This window comes from Bombus terrestris, chromosome 1 (genome assembly GCF_910591885.1).
Source record: "Bombus terrestris chromosome 1, iyBomTerr1.2, whole genome shotgun sequence".
Lineage (NCBI taxonomy): Eukaryota > Metazoa > Arthropoda > Insecta > Hymenoptera > Apidae > Bombus > Bombus terrestris.
This window is the reverse complement of record NC_063269.1, coordinates 215879-238690: the sequence shown is the minus strand read 5'-3', so window position 1 is coordinate 238690 and position 22812 is coordinate 215879. Positions and strand designations below refer to the sequence as shown.

The window sequence follows — 22812 nt, the reverse complement described above, 5'->3', positions numbered from 1 at the left end:
GTGTACAATTTTCTATATACATGTGTATATGTTAAATCTTTATAACTTTATTTTACCTGTAATCAAAATTTCGAGATAAACCGTTTTATAATATAATGTATCTTTGTTTTCTATGCGAACAGCCGACCAGTTAATACATGTACGTCGAGTCATTTCGAGTTCGAATATTTCCTAATGAATTTAGAAAAGATCGTTTGTGGATATTTAATTCGTAGCAAATTAATTTAATAACCATAATTTACATTAAATGAGAATTTCTTTAATATTATTTCTTCGAAAAAATGCATGCAGTTAGCTACGTAGTTGCTTCTCTCAACTCTCGTTGAATTTCGCAAATCTAATTCCTGATCATGTTTCAAGTTTCTAAGGATACTTGATCTTTGATTAGAACACGATCGATTAGTGGCCTTTACTTGTTTACAATGCACGAAGAAGGCAAAATGATGTCTCGGCTTCACTTTGCCGACCCTTCACGACGAAAGGGTTCTTCTTGCAGAGTGAATACGCGTCGACGACCCTCTAATTATTCCCCGAGATCGACAATTTGATCGTCACCGCGTTTTTTACACAAACGATTGTTACGCAATCGGGAAGAGCATTTTTACATTTTGATTGCACTTTTCGATACAAGCCTTGAAAACTGCCGTGCTCTGTGTATCGTTTTCGATACACATTGTAATCAAAGATTACATTTCCATTTGTACTTTACAATTCTCTGAAATTGTTCGGAACGCGATACGTATTAGACCGGTGCAAAATCCGAATAAAAGTTTTTGTTTGTAAAGGGCGTAAAAGCCGCTTTAAGTTAGCAAATCTTCTTCTCTTCCTCTTTAAGTAGTTGTTAGGAATTTAGAAAAATTGGAAAAATGTGATTTCTTTTAATTTAGAAAAATCATTTTAGATTCTCATATTGTCAGTTTCGAAGGGGTGAATAACATCGTGTTGTTCCTCGGAGATCAAACCTTCTGTCATTTATTTGTCGTTTACTTGTTCGCTTATAATAATTTTTCATATCTCTGTTAAGTAATTCACGCAAGGCTAGCGTAAATATGAAAGAACGTCGAAATTCGATAGGTAATGCATACGTTCTATGCTCTCTTTAATAAACTTACTGTACCTGGATACCTTTTTAAGTCCTTAATGTATGAATACATGTAAATCAGTACGTGAATAGTTTTATGCAAAACTTGGATAACCCGTTTCCAAGTACTTGCACGATTAACATACTTTTGATTACGCTTTTGCTAAAGTCTAAAGTTATATTAACGGGCGGTCGACAACAGAGTCTTTTTCTCGTATCAAACTCGGCATAGTTAGTTGTTTGCTCCTATTTGAATACGCTTTTACATTCATGAATTAATCGTTTTCTTTTGCCTATTCGATCATAGGTTTTTGATATTCAAAATATATGTGATGCATTCTTCGTTCTCTTTCGTCGCTCACGGCTTAATTAAAGAAATTTACAAAAGCTGAAGCAAGAACTGTTCTATCTGAGGTTCATTGTTCTTAAACGCAATTAGATATTTAGTAATCGAATAGTCTTAATTCACAATCGTTGATGCTGTATTACGATACAAAAGAGACATCTGTACCCTTTGGAAACAGATAGAATCAGACACCGATAGAAATGAAGGTAATTATTTAGAAAGATGCCGCCTAAATAATCTTGTATTTAGATGATCTTTCGATACGCGTAAGGCGTTTAGTTTCTGAGACGTTTGAAAGAAACTGAGACGTTCGGTACCGTTACAGCGAATTCTGCTGACAATTGTGCGTCAGTGAGCTTACAGCGGCCAGACAAAACAGCGTTTAACCTAAACCTAATTCCCATCTTTTGTTCATAGTTTATACAGTCAGCTATTTAATACAATTGTAGGCAGAATTCACCGTAGTGGTATCGACAATTTTTTGCAGATATCTCGGTAACTAAGACCGAACGGCGTTTACATGCAAAGGAAATAGTTATTCAGAATGTTGATTTCCTCGCGCATCTTAAAAAATTATCGAAATCCAAGATGGCGGCAGCTTTCTAAACGATTACCGAAGTAAGTATCGATTTTCACTAATACACGTTATTAAACACGCAACGACAAACTTACGTTCATTACAGTGCACAAATCTGAAAATATGAATCATTCCCTCGAAATTACCTGATTTCTTTAATCGTTCGGAGGTCGTTAACCTGACTTTTTTAAAATAAATATTTTCAAACAGACACGTCATAGAGTTCGCAAACAAGGATCAACTAGTAATATGTATGCATATACCAAGTAAGTATTTTCTATGAATAGACAAAGAAGCATTCTTTAAAATGCTTTTGACAAATGGCCTGAGAAAAATTATTATGCCTTTAGTGTAATAATATTACTTGTGATGAATATTATCGTCGCTTAAAAAATCTAGCGATCGAGGATTTTGATCGATCCATATCAAACATAATTATTCAGTTTTTACTTTTTTTCATATCGTATGCTTACTTTATCACTGTGTCACGAGGAAATACGACGTCGAACCTGCCGATGTGTAATACTCTCATGGTTTTTGATTTCTTTCAAAAATTGAAAATTCAAAAATTCCCAATCTTTTTTTTATATTCAATACGTTGTGTCGTATATATAACGAGAAAAACAATAAAAGGGTGATAAAATTCGTTTCCGAGCACCACTATTTCTTAAACAGTTTCTATATATTCTAATCGTACTCGATGAATAGAGACGAATGCAGAGAATATAATGGTATCGAGTTTAGGAATACGCCAGTTCAAAAATTATGATCAATGGATGAATCGATTTGACAAATATCATTTTACACAATGGTTAACAATAAAAACGATCGCTTTCCGTCGACCGGAAAAATATTTACATATGTATATAGTCCGATCAATATCGCAACCACACCACAAAAATCATACAACAGTATCAACAAAGATAAACGCCTTAAATTAATTAAATAAAGACGTTTGTCATTTAAGAGTAGATAAAATAGAGTAAACCATACGGTAGACTAATCGCAAGAGCTCCAAGCTGTTATGTCTCGGCTTTATTCGTCAACTACCATCGGAGAATACAAAGAAAAGATTAAAAAAAAGAAAGTGCTATCCCGATACGGAGTTTAATAGCTTACACGCTATTTCATCTTTCTCAAGGTCATTGGATTTCATCCACCCGTTTTTACCATTTTCCTCGTTCTATGCAACGTCACGACATACAAAGCGATTAAGAAAAGTCTGGTGAAAGTCTCCACGAGGACGTTAAACATCGATAGGTTGACCAGGAATATTTATATTTTATTTAATAATAATAAATTACATTTAATCTAATAATGATAATACCAATAATAATAATAATAATAATAATAATACTTTAATAATAACGATAATGATGATGATGACGATGACGACGACGACGACGACGCTGACGACGCTGACGACGCTGACGACGATGACGATGATGACGACAACGATGACGATGGTGATAATGATAATGATAATGATAATGATAATAATAATCTAATAATAGATTTTAAATTATTATATTTGAGATACGCCGTGACTTACGCGAGATTAAAGGTAGTTAAATCTCTGAAATACGTTTAGATAAGCATCGATAGTGCCTCGATTCAATGAACTTGTAAATACGTACGTACTCAGCTATTTCCCATGTACGCTCACGAATTTACCTTTAGATAGAGGTAAAATATTTGCATTGTAAATGCTATTTTCGATGTTTTCAGAGATTTTCTTTTTACAAAATTATCATTACGTACTTGTATATGTATGTACATATGATTGTAGCCAATTCTTTCGCACAATATATAATGTTTATGACTTGCAAATTAAATTGCGAATTAAAAGATAAGGAAATGAGAACCACTTGTTCCGATTTTGACGTAATATCAATTATCTACTATAGTTTTTATTTGTGCATGCTTTTGATTCAAAATTCATTTCAATCTAACACGAACACGAGTATAAATTATGACAAAAACGTTAGAGAATGGTAAAAAATCGAAAGAAATTATTGTTAATTTAAGTATCCTTAATTTTCACCTGATAGAATTGGTTCATAAGCGATGACAGGAATTTTAAGGTTATCTCATTTTTGTTTATAGACGGCCACGTTAATATCGAGGATGCGTTAATATGGGCACCCTGTAACTTTATTAACTTTTTCAGCCTGTTGGCGAGACACAAGCGAAAGATATCGAAACGATGTAAGAATCTTTCGATTTATTACAGTTAGAGGTGGAAAGTTGTGAAAAAAACTGTGATTTTCACCATTGTTGTTGACCGTTGTTGTAGCTCGATGTCCATGAAATTTTCAGTACTCATAAGCGACACGAATCTACGAAACGTATGCTTTTTACCTACGTGACTTCCGCTATAGGCTCAGGTAAATAAAAAAATACCGTAAAAAGTTGCCGTTACGACGAATATATTCTTCGCGATTCCGAGCAATAGCAATTTTTTTCAAAATTGTTTTTACCCGTCATCCAGTAAGCCGATTCTTCTTGCTTGTGAAAAAACTCAAGTTGTTTGACTCAATTTTGAAAAAGTTATTCCATTTTAAAGGATGCCCGATTATTAACGTGAAACACAGTTTATAAATCCGTATGAAATACTTAAGAATAAAATAACTTGATCTAACTCTCTTACGGGTCAATGTTTTAACGATTTAACGTTACATGTACCAATTAAAAGTTAAACGTTTTATGATGACATATACATACGTACATACATATGCATACCCCGTATATTCTAGCGATTCAAGAAGAAAGATATCGTTTGTAGGATTCGTGCTTTCTTCTCTGTTGCTTTTCCTTCGGTATATTATTATCGCATATTAAATTTGACCTTAAATTTCTCAAACATTGCGACCATATATACATACGTATGTATATTCGCATGTGTGACAATTAACAATGCTCGGCTAACATCATTCGCGTTTTGTCTTTTCTTACCAAGTAAGTTTACGATGTACGCTTTATCAATAATTTCGTATACAGAAGAACCGAATTTCGGGTTTAGCTGAAGTGAATGCGAATCGGTCGCCTGAATGTTCTTAGCGTTTACGATCGTGCTCCTATTTTACGCATCTTTGACGAACGGTACAGTTGAAAAACAAGAATATCTTTCTCAGGTACAACAAACTCACCGAAAGTTGTACGATATCCAATACCATCGGATGACGATTCTCCAAGTTTGTCGCGCTTCTTTCTACCAATTCCCTCGTTCATGTTCTATCCGTATTTACGTCAATAGCACAAACGAGACAACGCTTCGAATCTTCAAATAATTAAATATTATAAAACAATGATTGTTTTTCTACCGTTAGATTTCGGTGAATCGATTGTAGAGCAGCAAGAATTCAGTTCCAAACGACCACATTTATGATCATCGTTCCTATCACGATCTCCGCTGTAAACGCCAGAAAACGCTATCAATTCGTTAATGAAACAGTCGGTTGAGTCGATTTATGGGATTGGAAGACGTCGAGAGAGAAAGAAATATCCTCGACTGCGGAGAACAAAAAATCAGTGTTCCATCGTACGTGTAGCGATGACGTTAGTGACGAAAGATGTATGTAGCAAATATTCGCCTATTCGAGCCTTCGTAGCTGGCCCGTGTCCTTTATTTATAACACAGAGAAGAGATCTGCCTATCGTTTAAAACGCTATTACATGTATGTATATATAAAGGCGATACGTTCGGCAAACACGTGCATGCATGGCCGCAAGTTTTAACCAGAGTAGAAAAGGAGGTATGTACTTAACCGGCTACATAAACGATCCAATTTCATTCGTTTCGATCCAGGGCGATCAAACTCCGATGCAAACGAACGATGAAACGTCGCGCTCATTGTGATTTTGTACTTATGACGCTGTGCGACTCGGCAATTTTATACATGGATACAAATGATTATAAATTACGTAAGATTAAGCTAGTGGAATATTAATAGAAAAGCGAGGGAACGAGAGTTTTCATAAAACGGGTGTTAACAAATTTTTAAAAATCATTCTTTGTTATAATTTGATGCTATTTAACATTAAACCAATTATTCTCTATGCGTCGAATTATGCTTTCGCCGAATTGGTGAATAATACTTTTCGAATTTTATTATTTGCTACAAAAAAAAAGAAAAAAAAAAGAGAAAAAAAAAAAAGAAAAATGAGAATGAATAATTATTATAAATCATGAAAAGTGCCAAATTCTTTATACGATATAAGTACATGTGAAGTTTCCTCGTCACGTTTGCATAAAAGGATATCTTTCACCGGGCAATGTAATAAATATTCTCATGTTATCCGACATCGACAAATACCTCATCAATTGTGGACACAAGTTGTGCGAAGAAAAAATGAAAACACCGACTACGGAACTATTCTAGAAAAAACAGATTCGAAGTGAACGAGTAGAAAACTAAAATATTAGTATTAAGAAGAACAAATGGAAAAGTAGGAAGCAGAAAAACGAAATACAAAGGCCAAAACGTAGAAAAGGTAGACGTCTATACACCTACGTAAGAATATCATTCTCAAAGTCAGCCATGTTTCATACGGCAATAAAACATTTTACAACTAGGGCAATAGTCGCAGCAGGCACGACTTGGAAACCATTAGTAACGACAAAATATAATAGCTGGGACACGGTAGTAAAGCTACGTGAAACATGAAATGAATACGAAAATGGAACGAGTGCAATCGAGTCTCCTGAAAATTGTGTCAACTGTATATCTCGTAGCACATCAGGATGCACCGATGTATGTTGAGGTTAGGAACTGGAAGAATGCACTTGGAGCATCAAACTTTGAAAAGAGGCCCGAGTGGGGGAGGGGGGAGGGGGAGGGGGAGGGGGGAGAAGGGCGGCGGGCGAAACGTTAAACTACTGGACAAAATTAACGAACATGGATGAACATAGGGTATCTAAAAGTAGACACTCGAAGAATTACCGAAAAAATTGGACAGAGAAACACCGAGACTCGAAAAGAAACTGGTTCGCTGAAATAAAGAAAGGCAAACTGGATAACCGTGGATATGGAATTAATAACTCAGCAACAGCAACCGAATTAAGCCAAGTAATTAGTAACAAGTACTAGAGAAACTCTTCCGCAAAGACAATTTATCCACATATGTATCAAAAATACAACAAAAATAGTAAAAGTCAACTACCTAAATATCGAATTGCCACTAGTGATTACCACGAGATTAAATGACGCTGGCAAGAAGATTGGAACGGACAATAATAAGACCAGGGAATTGGATAACTTACAAAACAAATGCTATATGCAACAGACAGGAGCTAGAAAATAGAGAATGGCATATTGACGGATTGCCCGTAGTAGAATCAGTTCAGAACACGATTCGTGATCAACTATGATCGAGCATACCATAATAATATATGTAATAGTGACAATAATGATAATAATGATAATAATATAATAAATATCATTGTGGCGAATTGTGTGTTTCTAGAAGCAAGTTTCATAAAACTAAAAATAATCACGCTGGAAGAAGCCCTGCAAAAAACAATTTGTACTTTTGTAAGAAATCGCGATTCATGGTTTGAGAATCCAGCCACCATTGAAACCACATTGAAACCACATTGAAACCACATTGAAACCACATTGAAACCACATTGAAACCACATTGAAACCACATTGAAACCACATTGAAAAAACATTGAAAACATACGTGTATGTATGTACGAAGCTGTCGAACCGCACAGAATGCGATTGCAACTACGTGTAATAATGTATCGTTTGTCTGCATCGAACATAAGATAGGTGGATTAACTAAGGGAATCTGTTACTCGTTGCTATTTTTTCTGGCTATGTATGTTATATACACGTACATGTATCCCCGTTCATAAATATTAGAATACCTAATGACTTCGTATAAAACACGATAATTCAATTAGTCAATTAATCAAGGAAATGATTAATCGATCAGTATTGTGTATTCGTGAAAGATATGGAATCAAACTTTACATAATAAGACATTGCGCGCTATAAAACATATGAGAAAGTTATAAAATTATTTGGAAATAATATGTCACCGATTGACATTTCAATATACGACGAATTATCATATCGCTTATCGACGCAGATAGTGGCACAAAGAAAAAAAAAGAAAATTAATTTTTGCTTTTATTCGTAATAAATTCTATCGCGTGAAACGGTATACAACTCTATCTCAATTTGTCACGCGAGAATTAAGTAAATTTAGACAAAGTAAAAAGAATAGCCCGAGGAGTAAAAATTTAGTTAGTAGTCACGTTGTAACAGCATCGAACAGAAATAACAAGATCTTACAAAACTATGGTACAGAAATACTTAAATACATCGTATTACGAAAACGTAATACGTCACATATTTGCGTAACCTGTATACAACATGGTACAAACTGATGAACGTAAGTTACAAACAATTTTTATTTTCCAAGTTGTGCGATAGGTCGCTAATGTCAAGAAGCGATATGTTGGTCTCGATGAATCACCGATTGAACAAATTTGATGAGACGATCAAGTAGATAATTCAGGGAAGTTTGTCAAAGTCTAGATTCGGTTTATGGAATTACCGATAACGCGTACAACTAAATAACAACAAATAACAATGATAAAAGGAATAATAATATAAATATTGGAATCGATTAAAGTTTAGGTAACGATCGAAGAAATGCATGCGTGGCAAGCATGGATGAGAGAAAAATAGTTTTCTAATAATTCTTCGGATTTACCTTATTATCCGTAAATGTCTTAATATGTACATAGGTATATATAATTACGAACGGAGGTGTACGTATTTACATATTACTCTAGCTTTTATGCTGATAACGACAAAGCTGTAAAAACTTTGGAAAAAGATGCCCTTCTTCCCTGTCGAAAACACATTTATCAAACAGGGAAGAAGAGGATTCTTCGTTGCGATACGTACTACGGTATATCTTTGAATCTCCATTAAGGAAGAAGAAAACGATTGTATTTGTTTGCTATAACTTCTTTTCCCGCGCGATAAGAGAAAACTACTCGTTTTTCTACCGTTGCCTCGAAACATTCATTTCTCTTTCTCTCCGTAATACAATTTCTGGTTGCTCTTCCAAATGGAAGAGGGAATGAATCCGAGCATCGACTTCGGAATCGCAATCGGAATTTCGGTTGTCCGCCGAACGCGGCGCAATTCATATCGCATCTCGTCCAGATCAGTATGATTCACGAGCTAGAGCTCGAACGTCGAATCGAGCAGATCTAATCTAACGTATTCGTGTTCTCCGGATGTTGTGCTATGTACCAGATAAATAGTAATTCCTTAATTCCCGCTTAATTGCCAACGAGACTACGCAGTCTCGTGGCGAGGCATTATTTTCTTACCAACGAAACTAGACCGCGGTGCGTAAGCTTTGGCTTCATCGACGACTTGTTCTGCCCTGCGTTTACTTGTTGATGACTTCTGCTCGTTGTTTGCTGCTCCCTCGCGTTCTGCTTTTTCTTCAGTGACTCCTGCTTGGCACCTCTGTGCATGTGAACGCAGCAGAAGCTGTTTATTAACGCGACAGGCCGGAAAATATAACGTTCGTCATAGCTTGCCCGGAAAACGCTACTATCGTTAAAGAAACATCTATGGCCGTGATTATACAGAGAGCGACGAGCGATAAGCGGCAAAATCATACACGAGCGGCTACGTCCTACGTCCTACTTCAGAGACTCATTTCCGTAATCTTTACGATTATCCTGTCATAAAATCGGCCTACACTGCGGTTCAGCTGTTAAAGATTCGATATCAAGATAGCCCTTCGCATTCATCATTAGTTACTATGTATTTATTTGTCGCTCGGATATCTACTACAATAACAATTAACATAATAAAGGAATGACGACGTAGCGGCGAAAATTGGGTCGCCTCTCTGTCGCTCATTTGTTATGTGGCCTATTTCCTATACCATTTGAAAGTTAATAACGACCGCCTCAGCGATACGAATTGGCAGTGATATCGTATCATGGTAGAGTATCGCCCAAATACTCGGCGAAACTTTTCGACGAGGAACTCTAACGACGAGGAAGAATCTTTAACAGAGCTGTCTTGCGAACGAGGCTCAAAAATCGAATTCACAACGTTTCGGCCAGCTGAATTTTCACCAAAGGCAAGAAGGAGCGGTTCTCAGCAAGTTTTCATTTGCATTTTTTACCCACTTACTCGCGTGAAAGCGAATATTCTGTCATGGTAAAGAATTAATTCCGAACTAAAATAATCATCGAGCCGAATCTAAAGCTGCGAACTTCAAAACTATGTTGTGTCAAACCCTTGTCGATCTATTATATCGATCGCTTCTTTCAAACTTGCAGCGTCATTTACCTAATTCGTTTGCAGGTATTTTAAAAAATTTTTTAAAATTTTTCCAATACTTTTTCTAATACCTTTTACGCGTCATAAATCAGTTAAATTCGTAGCATGTTCCAACAATGCTACGAATGCTACGCTGAAGCGTAGCATACGCGTGCCGCGCACTATAACATTTATCTTAATTTTAATTTTAATCGATGGTACGTGGCTCTATTCATGTAGATATACGAGTGGTACGCGAAAAATAAAGTCTGAGAATTCCTGCTATAGATTTATATAGACCACACACAGCAGCTTATCGTTTACTCACTATCGTTTGCTTACCGTTTATCGCTCTTTTGTATAATCGTGGCTTGAAAGGATGAAGGAAGGAATAAGGAAGGCGTAGAAGAAGGCGTAGAAGAAGGCGTAGAACAAGGCATAGTAGAAGAAGGAGAGCGAGTTAGAATCGTATAAAGTGTAAGCGAAGAACTTACAGATATCGAGTGAGATCTTCAACGTCGACGAGCATCGAATCCTGTTCCATGTGTAAGTCGTCTCTTCTCAAAAGTCCTTCGACCAGAGCCTCGTTCAGAGCAGCGATTCTTGCATGCAAATCGTTCGCGACTACTTGAAGTTGCGCGACATTTAGCTCCGTTAAAAGTACTCGAGACAATCTGCGCCTATCCTCACCTAGCTGAACGCCAACCTAAGGATCATAACGAAAGAGTCGTTGAAGATGTCATAGAAGTTATGACACATTTAAAAATCATCGAAATCATCGAGGCAACCGCTAATCGACGAGCTCACTGTAAATCTAATTTATAATTTGGTCAGTATCCTTCGTTTGATCAAAGACTTTTCGAATTAAAGATATTTTTCTTGAAACTAGGAAACTCGCGGAAAGGAAAGGACACGATTAGATGCAAAAAGTTTGAATCATATTTAGCAATGTGAAATTATTTGATATATTGTAGTATCGTGGACAAAAGGACTAAGATATCGGTCGAACCGTAAACAATGTCGCGAGAGCCGCGGCATCGTCGGGTACATCAATATGTCGTCCGTCCTTTCAAGTGAACAGTTTCGTGGAAAAGGCCTGCGTGACCCTGGCCACGGGCGTTTTCGGGACACGTGCGCGATAGGGCGGGAAAAGGCAAAGAGATGCTAAAGACAGTGTTAGTTGAGACGTCGGCGAGAACGAATGCAAAAGACGTACAGTGTGAGCTAAGAAAACTAGAGTTTTAGAGTTGTAGAGTTGCTAGCGTTGTAGAGAGATCGAGTTGTTGCGTTATAGAGTTGCGAGAGTGATTTGAGTAGAATAAGATTTTTGCGTTTAGTTCAAGTTGAACATTTATCGTTCTCTGTCCAATTAATCTCTGTTATTTTTATTTATCTTAAATAAATAGTATTAGGAGAATTTTACAAATCTAAATTATCCTAATCCTATCCTTTTTCCGATACTACAATATGATAAAACTTACTTTTTCGAGGCTAGATCGCACCATCTCGGTAATGGGACTTTGTTTTAGCCTTTGCCTCTCCACTTCCATCTGCATATGCGCCATTTCTTTGGCCTGTGCCAGGGCCATCCGTGCCTCGGTTTGCAATCTGGCCTGTCTGGCGAAGAAGTCGGCCTCGTCGATCGGTGCTGAATTCAAACCGCTATCTAGTCTCAAAGGTGGAAGGCTCAGCACTTGAGGTCTGACTGGCATTTGTTGTTTCTGTTGTTGCTTCGAGTTCAGTAGGCTCGGCGTGGATCCAGGGGATGCATCGTTCTCTGAACACGGAGACTCCGTGTCCGAGGGTGTTTCGTTCATGAAGCAGATCTGCAGATTCATCCCTGAAGAATGCAATTGATTTTGTAAATGTAAAATATTGTAATTATAAAATGATATTGTACACGCTTATCTATCTCTGTATATAGGATAGATTATCTTCGAAGATATTAATTTGTCTTTATTTTACATAATTTTTTGTACCTTTGAGTTTTTGTTTTCCAATCAAGATGCTACACGAACCAAGTTTTACTGGAAATTGAGCTGATTTAATAATTTCTTACAGACTTGTTTTCAACCAAACAAGTATGTAACGCAAGAACATCTTACGTAGGTTGCTATTAGAATTATCTATGAAGAGATTAATTGGCTTTTATTTTATTTATCTTTTCGCAACGTTGATCTCTTATTTTATAACGAAGTAAATAATAACTCTATACCTTCTCTCGGGCTCAAGTATAGCAATCTCAATCATTCAATGAATCTATTACGTATTATTTAATTGATAAATTTTGTAAGAAGAAGCGATATTCTTGATAGAAATACAGTCGAACATATTTCAGTTGATACTAATTACTACTAATTGATTTTCTTAATTCTACTAGAACCTGCTCTCACAATTATTTCGAAACAGTAAGATATTTGTAAGATTTACCTAAAGCGTGGAATTTACCCTACCAAACTTATCTTGCGTTTCCATTATTTCCATACTAATCAATAAAATGAAAAGTGCAACAAAGATGTATATAGGTGTATATACATATAAATTCGGCGTTATTACTGCTTAAGCTCGCCTTAATTTCTCAATAAACAAAATCTCAATGTTATATTGTATAACATTTTCACAACCAATTACCGTTCGTTCGAGATGGTGTAGCGTTTTCAAACAAGCGGTCTCCATGCCTTGAAAAATTATTTACTTCCATAAATAAACATAATTTTACTCTAACTTAAATCTTTCACATATCGCCAGAGTCCGCACTCCACGCCACGCACGCGATACATATCCGTAATAAAGTTGAAAAAACCAAACATTAAACCAATAATCATATACCATTGCAGTTATTCGTCGATCAATAATAATGTTAATATAACTATAAATGATCTATGGGTATAAATCGATGCCTTTCCACGAACGATGCGACTAACGAGATACGCTTCTTGCGAAATGTTCAAGTGATACGGACCGCTTTGAAGCCGCGACTGGAGACTCGGTTTTCTTCCGCGTTCAGCGCGCAAGTCTTCAGCGTCTGGACCCATTGCCAATCTCCTTCGTATCTCTTCGCGATCATTTCGCCGCTGTGAACAAACAGAGAAATCTAAGATGCAAACACGAGGGTGGCAGAAAACCGTCTTCGTGCTTTAATTCTTCCTAATTGCTTTTTTCGAAACTGCGCCTATGCGTGAGAGTGAACTTATTATCGATATTGACTGTATTTAACTTCTCTAACGTATACTGTACATTAGACACTAGACATTATACTACGTATAATATGTCATTAATTGGAAAGGAAAAGGGATGCTGTCGATAGATTATCCGTTTATTGTACTTATCTTTATGATTTTTACACGGTGACGAGTGGGAAGGATAGGAGTAATTGGTGTTTGCCAACCGAAACAAAATGGATCAATAATAGTAGAACTATAATATCTATTAGAAGCGATGTTTATAATGATTTTACGTGATAAGGAACAGCAAACGTCTCTCAAAGCATTTAAATTCTAAATAAGTAATTGATCCTATATTTTGTAACGTAACGATGGAATGCTGTTTCGATAGAATTTTTATTTTAATATGTGGTTACGTAATTTATTATTACGTAAATTACATTACGTACATTACACGTAAATTCGAGTAAAGTGGTTCCTACACAAGAATGATCGTATTATTTGTGATTAATTAAGAATAATTTTTGAAAATAAACCATGCAGTAAGTAAAAATGTTCAAAATTAATACGAATGAATGTATTCTCGAAATTAGAATGTAGTCACAAATATTAATATCTAATTATATATAATAAATAATCGTGATTACTAATAGAAAATATAGGAATATCGAATCTTTACTATTTAAAAATATCATTTCTCTAAAAATTCTATTCTTATTATAAATGATGCAATTGGAATTCGACTATTCCCCTCTATTACTATGATTCAATTAGAATTACAAATCCACCATAATTAGATATTATTCTAATGAATTATCTAATATGCCGTAATATGTTTACACTCGATATAAATATGTATATTAAACCGAACTATAAAATCTTACTTTTACGAAAAGTTGAAAGTAAACCGTGATGATTCTGCGCCGTAACGGAATTTATGAACCAACCGTTTCCCTTTAATAAAATTTCGCAACTAGTAGGAAAAACTATTTAGAAAGGAAGCATTCTTTAGAATGGAAGGTCACCGGAAGTCACACCTGAAAAGTTTCGTCCGGTTCTCCTCGCGCTACTCTATCGAATCGCATAACGAGATCTTCCCTTTCAACATCTTTTGTTTCGTCGGGCTTCTGTAGCAATAAAGTCGTTCCTTCCGACTTTGGCTGTTCCTTCTCGGTCACTTTATCGTCATCCTGATGTTCCAGAAATGAAAGTCAATTCAATTTAACGATCGATACGTTTGATTATCACCGATAAAAATGATCAGAATGATATTCAGCCGTGCGAATGGCGACAGAGATTCGCGCGCAAAGCAAAAGGACAGTGACGAGTAATAGGTGATAATGCAATGCTCGATGTATTCAGCAACACTACAGTCTTTCTTTCCCCTTTTTCCTTTAGCGCTTTGAACTTTTGTATTTGCGTGAAATTAGACGGCGAATAATAACTCGTATGTAATAACATCTCGGTGTCGTTTTTAACTACTTTCCAAATGCTTCAATTTGAAGGAAGGCGCATATATATATATATATATATATATATGTAGTAACTTAAATGTGTCTTTAGAGGAAGGACAAGTAATGATGTTTTGGTTTAATAAATAATATTCAAAACAACGAACTGATTACAATATTGTCGCACGTCTTATTACTCGGCTCTCGACTTCCCGATTCACACTCTCCGGCTTCTGCACTCGCTCACTCTCGCTTCTCAACTAACACTGTGTCCAACTTCTCAACTGACTAACACTGTCTTTAGCATCCCTTTGTCTTTTTCCGCCCTATCGCGCACGTGTTCCGTAAACGCCCGTGGCTAGGGTCACGCAGGCCTTTTTCACGAAACTATTCACTTGAAAGGACCGACGAAACATTGATGAACGCGACGATGCCGCGGCTCTCGCGACATTGTTTATAGTTCGGCCAACATCTTAGGCCTTTTTGCCTACGATATCACATATATATATCGGTAGATAAAAAATGTCTTATCCGTTGCTCTTAATTTTATCGCAAATATTTAGATTTGAAAACAAGAAATCTACCAACCCTATACTTATTTTCACAATTTCTTAACGAACAATTATATTCTTAGTTATATTTAATACTTAATAATTAAGACGTGGTCGGCCCATTTCTTCAATAATTACCAACAAATGCGACCACCAAAATCTTTACGTGTCGTATTTACAGGATATGCGGATGTATTCTTATGTTTATAAAAATATACTCATCATCGTGCGTTTGCATAAATGTCCGCAGCTTATCGACTACCTACTTATTCGTTACTTATCGGTATTCGTATTTTTACCTTCTACCTAGTTGTTATATCGCTATTATACATTTACTATTCTACGATCCTAACATTATTATTATAATATTATTTTATAAAACATTATTTTAAAGCGCATTAAGCGGCAAAACAGAGATATGTACGTGTATATATATACGTGCTTAATCTATCGCCATTCTTTCGGCTGATAATTGATAATGTATTGCAGGCTATGTATGTATATCTTACGAGATCGAAGTCATCGTATGTAAATGTGTATAGATCCGTGACGAATCGGGAGTCCTTTTTATAATGTTTTCTTGTCTTGTTGCTACTACCCATGTTTTCAAGATTTTGCTCTAGTTGTTCTTTCACGTTTTAAGCTTTTCCTTGTCAACTGTTTATCTCCACAAGAACACCACACGCATTTTTCCTTCACTCTGTTTACACAGTCTCATCTCCGCATACCATTACGAAAGGAGTTCAACAGGCGAATTGGAAAACCATTAACATTAATGGAAGGAGATGAAGCCGACAGATTTGACAGACCCGTTGATATTTCTTCGTTCATCATGCCTATAATAGGTGCTACGTCTACATGCTATCGCGCGCAACAATAAATTCTTCCTCTTGCTCGTATGCCGAGAAGAAAGTTATTCGGACAGCTCGAGAGTAATAGATAAATGGTTTCATCGAATGATCTCTTATTCGTTATATGCGCAAGGCACGAGAATGGAAATCCAATTTTCTTATATTATCTATTGGTTACTTTCTTTTCATTCATTCGCCGTGTGATGTAGCGCGAAAGCTTTCTTCTATCGTTCGTTTTTCTATTGCGTCGAGGGAATTATTATGTCGGAGACTACTTTTTCGTCGACATTGTTCTCAAATTAATCATCGTCATTCTCATTTCTAGCAAGAATTGGCTTCGTCTTGGTTCTACTTAAAAAATGAAAGTCTAGCAATAAGGTAACGTTATAGAGTTAATGAAAAGTAGTAATTATGGACATTGAAAGCGGATGAAGAATGCTTAATCGACAATGAATTTAAAATCAATTTTCTCGGAGTACGATGTTTATGGTGTATATAATTGCTGTGGTATAATTTCCTTTGAATATGATTTGCAAGTGATTGGAGTAGGTGTCTGGTGAAATACATTGAATGTAGAAGAAGAAACGGATCTAAAAGTCTTTCTATTGTCCTCTCTGTATTCAAACATGTTGAAAAAGATATTGAAATACCGTACAAGAATACTATTTACGAGTAGTAACAATATCAACAAGAAATCTTTCTAATCTTCTAATATTCTAATGTACATATATAATGTAGGATTCATCGTAATCAAGTTACTGTACGAAGAGATGTAAATATTTTTAAGATATCAATTTTAAAATCTAAAATCTTAAAACTACACGCCACCTACTAAAAAAGTAAACAGAAAAGGTCTTTTCTTTTTTCTTTAAGAAGAATTTGATGCTATTTTGCGAATCAATTTCCAATTCAATCGATATCCTCGCTTGTTCCCAACAGTTGGACCTTCTTTCTACCGATGTCACAAACGATATTTTAACGCGTTTGTTCACCTCAGTTCGAAGGCACTGAGGCGCGTGCCTTCGATTATATATAATAAAAGGCAGACGAACAACGTCACAAGACGCTATTAGATACGAGACCGTGTTTTGTGATGCAAATGAAACGTAAGTATAATTTAATTACACGCGCCTTTCGATTTATGACGATTCGATCTATATTGTAGTATCTAGAGATGACGTGAATCAAGAGTGATTCGATCACGTTCGTTACCGATCACGCTGGTTCTTCACAGTGATTTGCGATTTTTCGTAATCGCTTCTGATTGATGAACAGCATAACCGTTCTTTGCAAGCATCACAACCCGTATATTTTGTATCAACAATTTTGAAACTGAAAGGACAAATTCAGAATTTTAAGATACTGACGTAGGATGGAAAAAAAGCAAAGAAAAAAATGGATAATTCCTCGTTTCGAAAATTAAGTAAAGTGAATCTATGATAGACGAAGGAAACGTAACGTAATTTTAAATTAACGTTATACGTAGATATTTTTGTGCAAGCTATATCGAAGTATTTTATAAGAAATGATCACAGACAATCAAGATGAAGAATTACGATCACAGTGAGCAAATTCACTCGAGATAACAGAATCACGTTTATAGTCATGAATAAAGCTAGAATCAGACCATAACCGTGATTCTGCAATCACCGTAATAAATCATAAATCATCAAATGTCAGTGATTTTGCACGCCATCTCTAGTAACATCGCCAAGCTATTTTCCTCGCCAAGCTTATACCAATATTCAACATAACCTTCAAAAAGTATACGATCTATATGATATTCGGGATTCTTTGATCAGAATGTACAACGAATCATGATGAAATAAATTTTTCGCTAATCGTTACACAGCACTACTAAAGTAAACCAAATTGTCGAAGAAGATCACGAGGGCACTGTTATTCAAACTTCGTCGCATTTATCACGCCAAGAATATCAATTTCTCCTTTGACCCTCATAAAGTAAGCCGCAGCGCCAACGAAACATCGTTCCGCAAGTAACGGATGCGAAAGAAGATCGAACTGCCGACGATTCGAGTGAAAATAAACTTTATACACTGTTTGTCGATGTTAGATGCATTTAAAGTTTAGTAAATTTCACGTAGCTTGGCAAATAGCTGTTCGATCAACCAACTAAACTTTTATCTCGAGTCACACGATTCACTGTCTTTCATTGTCGTTCATAGAGACAAGATATTTTTTCTAGCTTTCTACTCGTGATAAAACAGATCGAAAACATGGAAAGATACTGGAGAGTTCTTACGACGTGACTGGACTCGCGCCAGACGAGAACAACACGGGACTGGCATAAAATGAGTCAAGTGAGCGGCGAACCGATCTTCCGGTAAGGTTTACTCGAAGGAGGTGGTAAAGCCGATGGTGCCATTAACCGTCTACGGAGGCTGAACTAGCTTTTCACAATGTTCGGTGAAAGTGGTTTGCTTATTCAACGCGCCAGTGTTCGTGTTTATTCGCGTTTACAACAAGGAAACATTTAGTCTTTATTCTTGATCAATTATACGGTTTAAAGTTCGGCAAGTAGTTTCGACTTTTCACGGGAAACAGAAGAGAGAGAGAGAGAGAGAGAGAGAGAGAGAGAGAGAGAAAGAGAGAACTACGTTCAGAAGCACAGACGGTTGATTCAGTAGCGCAAGTCAGCTGTACGTCGTAAGGCAAAACAGTTCGAACTAAGCAATTTCAGATTCTGATACGACGAATGGTTAATTAATTAATACAAATGGTTGGCCGTTTGAATATTATTCGAAAAAATCAGCTATTCGGTATAATAATTAAAATTTAATTTAACCGCTGATGTATAGTATTCGAATAAAATTTGATTTTACCGCTGATCTATAGTATTTTCTATTAGCTACTGTATTACTTATTGGATATTATTATTTGATTATTCCCCGATATAATTCTTTTGAATAATATTGATCGATTTAAAAAATTATAAACGACAATAGTAATTTAGGAAGTGAATTACTGCTTATTCTATTCTGTTATTCTATTAATATTTAACGTAATAAATATACATAGAGTATTAATCAAGCAAAGAGTTTATTTACTAACGATTTCAATTACTTTAGAGAATAATGATTCAACATTTCTCTCGAATGCCTTAAATTATGCTTTTATAAGTATTTCATAGGTATTGCTTGTCCTTGTTAGTTCTATAATCGCACTTGCTTTTCTAAAAAAGTCGTACTTCTATTTGTAAAACGTTTGGTATTTCGAAACAAATCTTTTGATTATCACTGCTAAAGATGGTATATGTACCTTCACAAATTGTACGCAAAATGATTCGCTTGACTGCTCACGCTCGAGTACTCTTTTCACCTACGGCCACTTGAGATTTTGATTCGCAATGATACGTGAACCGAAGATGTTAGAGAGTTAGTTGCACCTCATCAAAACTGGTTTATGGGTAAAACGAAATCTCCTTCTATGCATTAGTTTATGATAAATCAGTCGTAATTATTTTTTTACGCATAAATTTGTAATATCTATACGAATGTGATGGTGAAATATTCTTTCTAACGTCAATAAACGTATGATGCTTCATTTCTTTGAAAACATTTACCGACACATATTGGAATTCAAGTACTGGTTTAAACGAAATTTTGAAGTAGACGGTAGATACACGATGTTTCGCAATACGATACCGTGCAATCCTGAATCGAAACAATGAAAATTAAGTTACTTTGACACGCAATTATGTAAAAATACTATTTCTCAAATTGGTCCGTGTACATAAATTTGTAATTTCACTAAAGGAACATTTTAATGATTTTGTCCGGTTTTCTATATTTTCATTCTCATTTTCAAGCTAACGCAAGTATTCTCTGCCACTAACACGTCGATTTGTTTGATTTTCTACGCAAAAGAAAAATAAAATATCGAAAAGTAATATGTGCATTTATACATGCACATAACGAGCGATAAATTCTTTTCAAAAACGTGTTTATCGTCTCCATTATTTATTTTCTCTCATAATTTATTACGCATCGTTAAAGCTACTCGAAGGTTTTACGTGCTAAATAGTGTCACACTCTATCTGACATGACGGTTGCATTGATCCTCTTCGTGGCGACATCCGTTTCCTGCTCCCCCCATTTCCATACAATGGACATTGCGCCACGCCGGCGAATATAGATCGTCTGTGCATTTAACGAGACTCGCTATCGGGACCCTGAAACCGAGGTCCCAAGCCTCATCGACCTCATTTTCCGCGTCAATGGTCAAAAAATTACTCGCGCGAAACACCTCGTCCGGAATTACACGGATTTTCTTTTCTCTCTTGCAAGCAGCCGATCGAGCCTACGCGCAAGTGAAACATTCTCTTTCACGGATTCGTTTTCTTCGCTAACTGTTTCACCGATAAAGTAGGTTAAACGGGATTTCCCAATTGTCATTTAAACTCGACAGAATTCTTCTTGTTTCCCAACAAAAAGAAAAGTTAAGGAGAAAACCTGTATTTCTTTTCCATTTTTGAGAAATAATTAGGTTAATTAATGTTCAAAGAAAGTTTCTCGACTAGTTAAACAAACTTTTGCGTTTTCTATTTCTTTGATTTTCAAGTGGAAACATTATGGTTTCAATTAACGAAGATATTCCACAATGGGAAATACACCGGAGACTTTCCAGTTTTTCGCTAAACCAGTAGTTGCAACAATTTTTATATCGCATATCGCACCTAAACTGAGATCGATATCTATCATTGTGTACGCCTACCGCATCATTTACAGTTTTATTTACATAAAACGGCCGACATTTATGATTACGAGTATATCTCGGCCTTTGACGATTCAATATCGTCGCGTGGACGTTCATTGAATTTTACCAAATTTACCTTCCCATACAAAAATTACGGGATCGTAATTAACAGTTGCACGCTTACGTTCGACGTTTCGTTACTTTCTACCATTACCCTTTCTACTACAATTTATTATTCGAGAAATACAACATTAACATACCTCGTTTCTCTTGAATCGGCCTTGTAACAAAAACGTTGCTACGCACGACACCGTACAATTAGACATATGTAAAAAGGTGTTTACTCACTCGTCGTTCTTCTTCGCGTGCAGCTCTCAGGTGAGATTCGATCGCATCCAGATCGATCTTTGGCATCGCTGTCTCGATATTGTAGACGTCGAAGCCACCTTCCATGGAGAGAAGATCGCATGAGATATCGTTACAATCTTAATTATGTAATGTTAAGTTATTGCATGTCGAGTCAAATAGAAAATGAAGATATTTACTTTATTATTTTCTTCGTCACCCATCATAATTATTTCATTTCTAGTTTTACTATTATGGTCGTATGACCTTTTTATCACCGAAGGCTATTTGTCACCGAAATATTATGTGTATAATATGATATATAGTATACGTATACATAAAACATAAAACATAAAACATATACATATAATGCATTACAGATAAGCGATCGTTTGAACGAAAATGAGCAAGTGTACACAAGTTGAATTAAGAAAAAAACAAATTAACATTTTTATTTATCTTTTTTTCCTAATAATTTTTGTTTTATAAATCTTATTTTATTACTATGAGATGGGAAGAAGCACGGCAAGTGTACGCGATACTTGGATAACACGATACTTGGATAAAAGGTTAAAATATTCAATCTTCATCTGACTTAATGTCGTTATAATAACGTTATAATAAGTATACCTGGTCCATTGTCTGCATCAGCTCTTCTCTTGTCCGGACGTTTCTGTGGGTTCGCCGCTCTTAACTGTTGCAACTGTTGCTGTTGCTGTTGTTGCTGTTGTCTGCGTTTCGCTTGATTCCTGACCATTTTTTCTTTCTTCTTGGTATCCGCGCCCGATGCTTCCGGAAGATCACGGTCCAATAGCTTATTCGTATCTTGCATGTCGTCTTTCGTCATATTGCTCGTGGGAACAGAGGATCGCGTGGACGAGTGAATAGGATCCAGTGCCTCCATAGCGACCACGTCTGGTACCGGTTGCACGTACTTCTCGAGATCGACCCCGATATCACGGCCGATGCTCGAGAGCAGATCAATCTCCTCGAGCTTCGTGTAGGTGGGCTGCTCCTCCGGATAACTGTCAGTGTCGGTATTGCTCTCCGAGTCGTCGTCGGCGGAGCCGCTCGACGTGGCCGTCTGACGGTTGCCTATTTTGGAACGGGCCTGGTGAGGCAACTCCTTTGCCTCGCGTATCAGGTCGATGTGCTCCACCACGATATCCTCTGTCTGAAAAGACAATGCTCGTTAGCCGCTTCCTTTTGCTTCACGGACAATGGGATCGGATGTATCGGACGTTTTTCATTCGATTTTTACCGAGTTCCTTTAGTATTTATCGTAAACGTGATTCGAGTTAAATTTTCATTTTCTCTTTTATTCAACGCTATGCATCGTATGGAGAATATTATATACATATAGCATGTGCGCTAGTAGTACACTAGTAATGTGTACACTGTTATACACGTATCGTGTT

General features: G+C 36.2%; 1 protein-coding gene across 8 annotated transcripts in view; it reads right to left on the bottom strand.

The window, feature by feature from the left end:
• Positions 1 to 3515: 3515 nt before the first annotated feature.
• Positions 3516 to 22812, bottom strand: part of LOC100650023 — a 35082-nt gene continuing 15785 nt past the window's right edge. For 5 of the 8 annotated variants that reach the window (XM_048404167.1, XM_048404187.1, XM_048404177.1 and 2 more), the window contains 7 exons: positions 22025 to 22568; positions 21398 to 21495; positions 14518 to 14670; positions 13279 to 13390; positions 11798 to 12156; positions 10811 to 11022; positions 3516 to 9530 (listed from right to left, as the gene is read on the bottom strand). In XM_048404167.1, coding sequence (XP_048260124.1) covers positions 9353 to 9530; positions 10811 to 11022; positions 11798 to 12156; positions 13279 to 13390; positions 14518 to 14670; positions 21398 to 21495; positions 22025 to 22568 — 1656 coding nt within the window. In that variant the 3' untranslated portion in view covers positions 3516 to 9352. The remainder of the gene's footprint in view (positions 9531 to 10810; positions 11023 to 11797; positions 12157 to 13278; positions 13391 to 14517; positions 14671 to 21397; positions 21496 to 22024; positions 22569 to 22812) is intronic. The other 3 variants (XM_048404171.1, XM_048404204.1, XM_048404206.1) reach the window with 3 other exon arrangements.